Source organism: Penaeus vannamei, chromosome 4, assembly GCF_042767895.1.
Source record: "Penaeus vannamei isolate JL-2024 chromosome 4, ASM4276789v1, whole genome shotgun sequence".
Taxonomy (NCBI): domain Eukaryota; kingdom Metazoa; phylum Arthropoda; class Malacostraca; order Decapoda; family Penaeidae; genus Penaeus; species Penaeus vannamei.
The window spans coordinates 49,710,363-49,720,362 of NC_091552.1; the positions used below are offsets into that span (position 1 = coordinate 49,710,363).

At 35.4% G+C, this 10,000-nt stretch overlaps 2 protein-coding genes across 5 annotated transcripts in view; one reads left to right on the forward strand and one right to left on the reverse strand.

The window, feature by feature from the left end:
- LOC113803273 (zinc phosphodiesterase ELAC protein 1) overlaps positions 1-4,681 on the forward strand; it is a gene marked incomplete at its 5' end in the record, with an annotated part of 7,214 nt that extends 2,533 nt beyond the window's left edge. Inside the window, 3 exon segments of one of the 3 annotated variants that reach the window (XM_070121191.1) lie at positions 1-99; positions 1,961-2,031; positions 2,633-4,681. The exon segment at positions 1-99 is cut by the window's left edge and continues 35 nt beyond it. In XM_070121191.1, coding sequence (XP_069977292.1) covers positions 1-99; positions 1,961-1,997 — 136 coding nt within the window. 3 annotated transcript variants of the gene reach the window in all.
- A 1,103-nt stretch (positions 4,682-5,784) lies between these two features.
- Positions 5,785-10,000, reverse strand: part of LOC113803283 (G2/mitotic-specific cyclin-B) — a 4,250-nt gene continuing 34 nt past the window's right edge. The window contains exons 1-8 of one of the 2 annotated variants that reach the window (XM_027354033.2): positions 9,875-10,000; positions 8,708-8,913; positions 8,135-8,345; positions 7,639-7,797; positions 7,189-7,428; positions 6,960-7,078; positions 6,547-6,673; positions 5,785-6,274 (exon numbers count right to left, since the gene is read on the reverse strand). The exon at positions 9,875-10,000 is cut by the window's right edge and continues 34 nt beyond it. In XM_027354033.2, the coding sequence (XP_027209834.1) occupies positions 6,164-6,274; positions 6,547-6,673; positions 6,960-7,078; positions 7,189-7,428; positions 7,639-7,797; positions 8,135-8,345; positions 8,708-8,913; positions 9,875-9,907 (1,206 nt within the window). In that variant the 5' untranslated portion in view covers positions 9,908-10,000 and the 3' untranslated portion in view covers positions 5,785-6,163. Of the gene's footprint in view, positions 6,275-6,546; positions 6,674-6,959; positions 7,079-7,188; positions 7,429-7,638; positions 7,798-8,134; positions 8,346-8,707; positions 8,914-9,023; positions 9,142-9,874 lie in introns of those variants that run through there. The other variant, XM_070121189.1, reaches the window with a different exon arrangement.

The window sequence follows — 10,000 nt, forward strand, 5'->3', positions numbered from 1 at the left end:
AGCACAGGCAGCAGCTGCAGGAACAGGCTTAAGTGTACAGTGTGCTGACGACCTCTTCGTGTATGAAGTACCTGGCACCAGGAGAGCGAATACAAGGATGTAATTGTACTCTTTGTGTATTAAGTCTATTCAAATGTATTTTAGTGTTTTTTTTTTTTTTTTTAGAATATTTTTAATAAATGAGAAAGTAAAAAGTTTGTAGCAAGGTAATTGCTATTGAATTGCATGACAAAATGAATGAATATCATAGTGTTTTAGAATAATCAATCTGTCTGCACAAGACCACAATTTTTAAAGATGATCTCTAAAGCACTATATATTTAGTTCTTTAGGATAGAAAATTTCAAATCTTTGCTTACACATAGGACAAGAAATAAAACAAGATTCGGGCTTTATGATAAATAAAATTAACATATTAGCTGGTAAAATTACTGTCAATATGTTTGGCCTGTGTTCCACCAAGATCTGAATATGACACTCCTATGTAATGTGTCCCTACAATATGTGAAAATAAAGGAAACCAAATAAAATGGACTTCGATGAAATGGAAAAATGAGGAAAAAAAAGTTATGGTAAAATGACTTCTGTTATCTTTTACCATGGGTAATCATTAGGACAATAACACTTAAAAGACTAGAAAGAAAAATGATGGAAAGGGATTTAGTACTGTACAACAAATTATATCGCAGCATCATATGTGATGGAGAGTTTCTGAACATTTATAGTATTTATAGTCTCAAATGCTTTTAAGGGACTGATTGTTTGTAGATCAGTCAGTATATGTATATATATTTTTATAGTTTTTATCAAATGATTGATGATTTATTTACAGTATTTTTGTTAATTTGTTGTATTATTTATTGCAAATAAGTTAATTGATTTTATTACTTCTGGTTTTCTGCCAGTATATAGGGACTTCAGCAGCTTATTTAACATCTTGAGGATGGCATGTACGACCATGCCATGCCCACTGTGAGTTTAGTTTATTAATTGTCTTTACACATTGATGGCTCCACAAGTACTTAGTCACCAAAGACATTTTTGGTGCCTTGCTCGTATGCACTGAAAGCCCAAAATCATTCAGATGCTTTCTGGCCACGATTGAATGTTCTACCACCAAAATAGCTCTCTTCACACTCCACTACTTTCCTGTCATTTCTGAGAAGGCCCCAGGACCACCAGTCCATTGTGGTATGCAAGGTTCAGTCCAAATTTTCTTCAATATTTTTTTTTTTTATTATTATTATTAAACCTTGTTAGATATACATTTACAAATCTTGTGTTTTCACTGTTTTTTTTTTTTTTTTTTTTTTTTTTTTTTTTTTTTTTTTTTTTTTTTTTTTTTTTTCCTGCCAACTGTTTTTAAATAATTGAATGCTATAATTACACTTTGTTACTCTCTTGTTCTTTGGATATGCCATTTGTCTATTGCATTGAAAACATCATTTCTTTTGATGGTATCAACCCTCTTTAAGACAATTTCTACACTTTACATTTGTTAGGAGAATGCCGTGACTAGAAAAACAAATATTGTTACATCTTTCTATTTATAAAAGTTTGCTATGGTTTCTTCATACACAAAATGATAGCTGGGTACCTCACCATTGTGTCACTGGGTGATGCATAGAAGCCTGCAAATTGGTAGCATTAGAATTGCATAACTGCATAAGTGAAATGCATGTATAAAGGCTAAATCTACTGTGGTTTTCTTTCAACGTGAGTTATAAAGAGATGGCATCAGAAGTGATTTGTAAATAAGGTATTTTGCAATTCATTACCTTAATGAAAGTCTCACCAGCAAAGATTCCTGACTGTTTCTTTCACATTATTTGTAAACACTGATTATGACAATAATAAATATATGGGTAAATTTTTTATATTTATATTATTATTATTAACAATACTGCCATCCCCCCAAACCCCATCCTAATAGATGATGTATATTTTTCTTCTGCATCAGCATTGGTGGCACACATGGATGGCGCAGTACCACATGAATGGTAGAACTGCCTTCCCTCACAAGGATCCAAGGTAATAGTTTGTACAGTGTGGTTCAAATACAGAGGAAATTATATTGTGTGGCCTATAAGCTGTCTTATTAACATGCTTATTTATTTTTATAGAAAATAAAATAATTTAGCCTTAAAGTTTGTGTGAAGTGGCAATAGGTTACTAGGGTGATATAATTCATCTCACATTTCATTAGACAACGAGAAATATGTTTTGGATTTATTACCAATTTTTTTTGAAGAACCCCCTCAGAACCATTCTCTGTGATTATAAAGAATGTTCAATATTATGTTGAAACCTGATATCTGCTCTATATTAAATTGTAAGTGATCTATCGTGACATAATTTTGTGGCTGTTTTGATTTGAAGGAATTATTTTTTTATTGTTCACACAAGCATATTGTTCACACAAGAAAGAGAAAAATGCATGCTACATAAAGGGAACTAAATATTAAGATGAGGCTAATAAAAATATAAAAAGAAATGTATGATATACTGGATAATCAGCCAAGTTCATAATAACAAATTATTTAAATTTGGCAATAAAGTTATTAATTACTTTAAAAAACAATATATCAATTCAAGACCACAGTAGTTTTATGGAACTTCACCTGCCTTCCAGGTAGCTTGCTAAGCCCAAGGTGGACCACAAATGATGTTAGGAAGGGTATCATAGCAAGCAACACAAGGGCATTGCTGTAGCCTCAATTTGGAGTCTCAAGTGTAAAGCAGCATAAAACAGTAAAATGCATCATCAGTTGCAATGAAAAAAGGATGCAGAATTTTATGTATGAATAATTACTGCAGTATGTGTTAATAATAACTGATTTTTTTTTTCTTTGGGGAAAAGGGCAAAAACATGCCAAGTTGGTGGTGTTCATGAATTTTTCAACTCTTGACATGTTACATTTTTGTAAGATGAGGATCTTTATAGGACTGCAAATGTAGTAGAGCATTTTTTCATATTGCTGGAAAGCCTTCGTAACTCTGTACACAGCAAAAATATATAGATGTGTTAGTGCACATTCCCAAATTTTCCCTAGGTAGCATTTTTCATTTTTGTGGGTTTGTACTTAAAAGGATATCATACTATGATAGTCAGTGGTGTAAACTCATGTAACATACTGCAGTCCTTTTAATTTGTGTTTCTTTTCTAGATTGTATGTGAACATTTGCCTACCATACTCACCCTTAAAGAGCTTTTGTAGAGACTATGCAAATTGTATTCCAGTTCAGACATTTAGGCAAGTACCATGCACTTGTAGAGATCAAAAGCAGGAAATTGGAGGCAAACCTTGTTAATTGCTTGATCTGGTAACCTTACATTAAGGCATGTCCAGATAGCAGGCCTAATTGGTGGTCATGCTCGAGGTAACACCTGAGGCAGGCAAACCACCGATGGCTAAATAACTGACTTGAGTGATGGCTGTTGCTTATTCAGTAATTTGCCTGCCTGTCACTCCTTGGGCGTGCTAACAGATCAGGCCACTTGTCAGGAAGAGCTTCAAGTAGCGAAGGATATGCACAATAACTAGTGGCCATGTGAACTCAGGCTCTTTTGTGGCCATAGCTTTTGCAATCATTGGTATATTAGGTTCATGGTGTTGCCTGGTGATAGCACTATTAGCAGAAATTTTCATTAATCCTTTGACTGTAGGCATCTTAAGTCACAAAAAAATGAAAGTGATAATTTGAACATTGTTACTGCCTTTCTTGTTGGGAATGATAATAAGGATTCCATGTTTGATTGCAAACACTTTAAAAAGCATATTCATATGAAAAATGTGGCTTTATTTACAATCTCTTAAAATAACTATATTTACTCTTAAAAAAGGTTACTGAGAGTGATGCGGGGAGATAGAGGGAAATGGACACCACAATCTTAAAGTGTTAGAAATAGAGTAAGAAACAACATAGCTACAGCTGCAGAGGCGTGGTATGCGCCGCTATATGAGGAAAATATCCCCCTGCATGTCACTGCTCAGACACCAAGTCCACAACACCCTCACACAGCCAGAGTTCTTAATGTCCATTTTCTATTAGTTGTCACAGTGCTAATAAGTGGGGGTACAGAGGGCTTGACCTCCCCTGTCTAAGGAATAAATAGAAGGTAGGAAAAGTTAGGTTGGGCTTTTGGGTTTGCATAATACCCTGGTTTTGGGACGGTCTCTGGAGGGTGTGTTGCTGTTGGTAACAAATACCTTTAAAAATCCTCAATAGCATAAGGAATGCTTGAAAACTAACCTGTTTCAAAAAAATTATGCTAATGTGCAAGAAGATGCATTGCGATTCAGTACATATCAGCCTTTGTACTTATGTGTTCATAAGTAATTCATGTGAGCAACCAATTCCATTTCATGAGCATTTAAAAGTTGGTAGCATTTCTTGGGCTAAACAGGCTGGAAACCCAATGCCTTGGAATAGTCAAATTTTTCTAAGGTGGTGGACAACAGTTACTCAATGCATCCAAAGTAATAATTTTAGAAGTTTCAAACAGATGAACAACTAACAAATTTTATAGATTGAAATAACATTAACACTGAAAGGAACGTTTAGCTTCAGGCAGTACTACTACTCAGTAAGAACCATTTTTTTTATACGAGTGTTTATGTAATATCTTTCAGAATTAAAGTTAGTCGACCCAATGCGGTCATGTAATTTGTTCAGTGCTTCCCCTTGTTTTAAAAGCATGTTGACTATTGGTTATCTCTAATTAAAGCCTACTTCTCAGGGAGGGAATACCCATAGCCCAACACTTAACATTCAATGCTGCTTTCTCAAAGTTGCCAACTCAGTTTGTATAATGTACATGCTAAATGCCCACACTGCTTGGTGTCAGGCTTAACATTGAAATTGGATGAAATTGGATGGTATACATCCACAGTAAAAATGGTTACTTGCCACTGGGATATACATTAAATATTGAGAACTAATTAGCATACCCTGTCCCAATTTAGTGGTATGCAATATTTATCCTCATCCATACATGCAATATTTATCCTCATCCATACATGCAAAGTATCTTACTAGGTAGTGGAAAAAGGAAAGATTTAATATTTTTTTTTTCTTTTTTACTTCACTGAAAATTACAGAGTATGGGTAACATGCATTCACATTTCTTTGAACGGGAAATATACTAAGAATATAGCACCTAGGTTTAGTCTAGTCAAATCCATATGAGAACAATTTAATACATCCTTAGGTCAAGAACTAGATTTTTTCTAGGATGCAATACTAGAACAAATATATTTTTTTCTTCTTTTTTAAGTATCCTATTTAAGAGCCGCTAAATACAACTTCAATCTTTGTCCCTCAAGTTTTGGGACCACTACCACCCAAAGCAGCAGCTGATCAAAAAGGTACAACAAAAATTATTGGAACAGGATTCCTTGTTTCATTAATCCTAAATTACCGAAACTGCATTACCATACAAAAAATATACCTGTGACAATTATGGAATATTTTTAAAAGTACAGAAGTTAAAAATTACATTTGGGAAAGCACCTAATCTGCATAAAGTGATATGCATCCTGCACATAAAATCAACATCTGGATTCTAAAATAAAGAATAAAATGTGTACAGTATTTGGCACACAAACTTGTTCTTTTGCATTTATAAAGTAAAGCATGCATATTTATTTTCTTTGGTGATGCTGAAAACTATAGGAAAGGAATGGTTATGAACAATATCCATAAATCAACTTATTTTACTGTCAATCCACACTTATTGGTTGCAATCTATAACTAAAGGCATAAAAAATAGTGGAGTACAGATCTTGCATAAAACTGGTTTATTATATAGGTATACATAAAGACATAACTAAAAGTTTATCACAGATCATATATACAGTACAAGACATTATAGCATATACTTTTTACAAGTTCCTTTCATCAAATAGCCATTTTTGTCCTGTCTAAAATTATATTAATACAGTGAAGACCATGATATATGGATAGATGCCAAAACCAGTCACTCTGGGTTTTACATGCTAACCCAAAGAACCAGTCTTGTAAAATAAATCAAATACTGGTAGTCAGTATTCTATAAATCTGAAAGCTTATAAAAAAGAAACTGGCACCTTAAAGTAATATGTACAAAAACCAGTCCATTCATTCAACATGTACAATATTTACTTTATAAATGGCAACCACCTTATGCATAAGACGCACTCTTCTCTGCGAGCGTGTTGATGAGCTTCGATTTGAGCTGGGGAATCTCACTAATTTTCATCAACTTGCTGGCTTTGTATTTCTGTCTTACAGCCTGCAAGTAAAAAAAATCTAATAAGCTTTCCAAGCAGAAAATCAAGTGCACAAAACCAGGATTATGAAAAAGGCGAGATGAAAATAAGTGGCAAGCTTCTCATCTCAGTTTTATGATGTAACTAACTACACAAGCATGACAAAATTGCAGTGTGATTGTAAATGTACACATTCTGAACTGAGTGAAAATGAGGTCTAATTCATATTACAAATAACCTACTTAAAATGAAGTAATCAAAATGTAATAATTATTAAAAGCCAAGGTTACTTTACCTGTTGCTTAGCACTACTGCTCTTAACTACAACTGACGCCATCTTGCACATGACTGGCAGGAGCTGCTCTTCAGTGTAGCGAGAATAGTAAGTCAATGTGTCACTCCAGTTATTGCCATCCAACAATCTAAAAAGGGGAATTTAAATATTACTTGACAGGGTATGGAGGACTTCCTCAGGGATCCTGTAGTTCAAAGAAATATCAAATCCAACCTGTACTTGGGAATAAACCATTTTCTAAAAAGGCAAAAATGTAGATGGAGTCACCGATTGAACGTTCATCCAACGACAAAAAGTAATGTGGATTCAACAAGTAACAATTCTTAAAGCACAATATTCATTAACACAAGCAATCTAGGAATTCATTTGTAAAACCATTTAAGCAATTCTATATCAAATACTTATTTTCATACTTAAGTGAAAGGCAGAGAGCAGATGCAGCAATTATTGACGACTTGTAGTGGCACATGCTGTACTCGGGCAAACAAAGTTCCATCAGGTACTTTGCCAAGGTATGTTGAGAAGCATCAACCTGTTGACAAAATTATTAGTCTTACTTCATATTACAAGCATTACAGTATTTTACATAAAAAAAAAAAAAAGTAATATTGCTTCAATCTATGACGATCTCTAGGTACTCACAGAGCCAGCTTTACTGTTTCTTCGCAGGAAGTGCAATGGAAGGGGATAGGATACATTGAAGCCCAGCTCATTCAGCATGGTCACCTCCATTTTACGAATCTCTGCCTTTGAGTAGGCTTTGTCTGTAATGTATGCGAAGTCCCCAATTTCTGGGCAATACATCTCTTCATATTTGCTAGCAATGAACATGGCAGTCACACCAACTAACTGTAGCTTGTTACGTGGTATATTCCTCTGTGTCTGGAAATAAGGGAAGATGCCATTAAAAAAAAATGTATAAATAAAAGTATCAAAAAAATTAATTTGTTAAAAGATTGGTAACCTTATGATGAAGACTGATTTCATGTAATATGCAAGTCTAAGGCCTAGGCTGTATACAGCTGGCCCTCCCGTTATAAGTCACGACATGCATCTCATAGGACATTATGCCACGAGTTAAAAACTAGTTACCTGGAGAAATCTGTCAATGATAGCAACAGTCAGATACAGCGTCTCTTGAAGAAGGGTGAAGCGGAGGTGAACCTGGACAAGCCAATCAATCAAAATTGCCCTCATCTTCCCAGTAATTACTTGACCTTCTAGGTATCTCGCCTTAACTTTGTTAGCATCCTGTGAGAAGGGGGAAAAATTTATAAACATACACCTGGAAATATATCAAGCTATATATCTAGCAAGCTAATAACAGCTATTGTTTCTAGACTTATACTACCAATATGACACTCTTAGTGACAACCGGCCCTGAAGTCTGCATATTTAATATTTCCACGCAAGCTGGTTGACAACCGACTTCAGTGTTGCCAACATGATTAGCTTACCATGGTACAAAATCCACAACCACTAACTTTCTTACCAAACTAGTTTTTCAGACTATATAGTATTCCAATAGAGATCAACATGTCACAAACATTTCACACAAACACGGTATACAAACTCCTTGAAGTATTACCTCCAGCTCTCGCAGATACTTGTAGATATCATTCACATATTCAGATACAAGCTGGGGATTATCACTGTCTTGGGCATCAATATCTTCAATATCTAGTCTCTGAGTTGAGAAAGCAATAGCCAGCTCCTCAACCTTGGCTTCCTCCTCCACATCCATCTGCTCCACATGTTCGACCACTTCCTTCAGGGGCTTCACATTCTCTTTGCCAGATCTGACAAAGGAGAAGATTAATAATGAATGAACTATTCATGTTGACATATTTAAAATTCACAAGATGTTTATTTGACCTGCTTTGAATATATCTTGGTCAGAAATACAAGATGTACTTCTAACAAGATATATGAAACTTGTCTTTTAAGATTCCCTCTCATTCATACCTTTTCTACATTAAATAAAAGTTAAAGTTAAATGCCATAATGTACATGAACCATTTTCTAAGCACTCAATAGAAGGCATTGAAGGTGCATTACTGAATACCATTTCATAAACCCTATTCTTCGTATACGCTTTGGAATTACCAGTCTAAGAAATTCTGAAACAACCCCATTGATCCCAGACAAAAATAAAACCCACCTGGCGAGCAGCCCAGAGAGGCCGGCTTTGGGCTTCTGCAGCTTTGTGGGCTCATTGCGGGAGATCTCCCCTGGCTTGAGGGGAGCTTTGGGCCCTTGTACAGGAATAGCGCGGTTGCCAACATCCCCGAAAGCACGACGGGCGACCGGCCCCTGGATCATCTTGGCCTCTACTTTGCGGGGATTGTTTAGATCATGCCCCAGGTTCTGGAAAAAGGCAGAGGGGGAATGAGTACATAGTTTACCTTTGGCCCTTTCATAATGCTTCAAGTGTCATGAATACAAAACACCAATATGTCTGTCCCTGCAACACATACTTTACACTGCTGAAGGCAACACACCACAAGCTTTTGGACATCCCTAGCAATTTACACAAGCATCCAACCTATTTATTTGATTAAACTGACAATCTGCGGCCCCAGCGATTGCTTGAAGCTGGATCATCAGGGTTGCATTAGCTTCCTATCACAGACCACAGAAGTCTCACAAAATATATCTGAATAGAGCAAAAACTTTAATCAAAAAGTAATAAAAGCTAAACCTGAATTCCACTACAGGGTAATTATATATATAAAAAATAAATAAATCTTTAGAATAGCTCAAATGTGTCATATGATATCACGCACTTCACGGGGTTTAAGAAATATCAAAAAGGATGTATTCACACGTTCAAATAAATATCCATCACTCGGTATTCACAGAAGATTCAAGATGTCTCAAGGAATTTTAAATCTCCAAAAGGCGATTTTCATTACACTCACGTAGGCTTATGTTCTCCACGTATAAAGCTGAAAATATTAACTCGGAAGATTATAAATATCAAAGGAATAAGACGATGGATGAAGAGGAATATAGAAAATACGAAAAATACGAAAACAAAAACAAAATGTAACCGTCGCAAAATATACCAATTCAAATATTTCAAAACTGAACTTGAAACATTTCTATCATATTCAGGAAAGCCAGCCCGGAAAGCCTTTTAATATAAGTATGGTTCTAGACAAGGAGAAAAAAATTACACCGAAGCCGCCACGGAGACAAAGATTTAAATTCCGAGGCATTTAAACGGCCGGCGCGTACCCAAGCCTCATGGCGCCGAGACGTTACGATTCTTGTCTTTCTTACACTTTTCTCGCCCTTTCTTCCGTTTTCTCAACTTGAAACTTACACTATTGAGATGTGTGGTAGTTCTCATAGACATGATGGACAAAAATCAACCGGAATTTTAGGAATACGTGGCTTTTTTCACTGCGAAATCTCCTCAAAACAAGTCCTCTCTCAAGCGACGCCGACT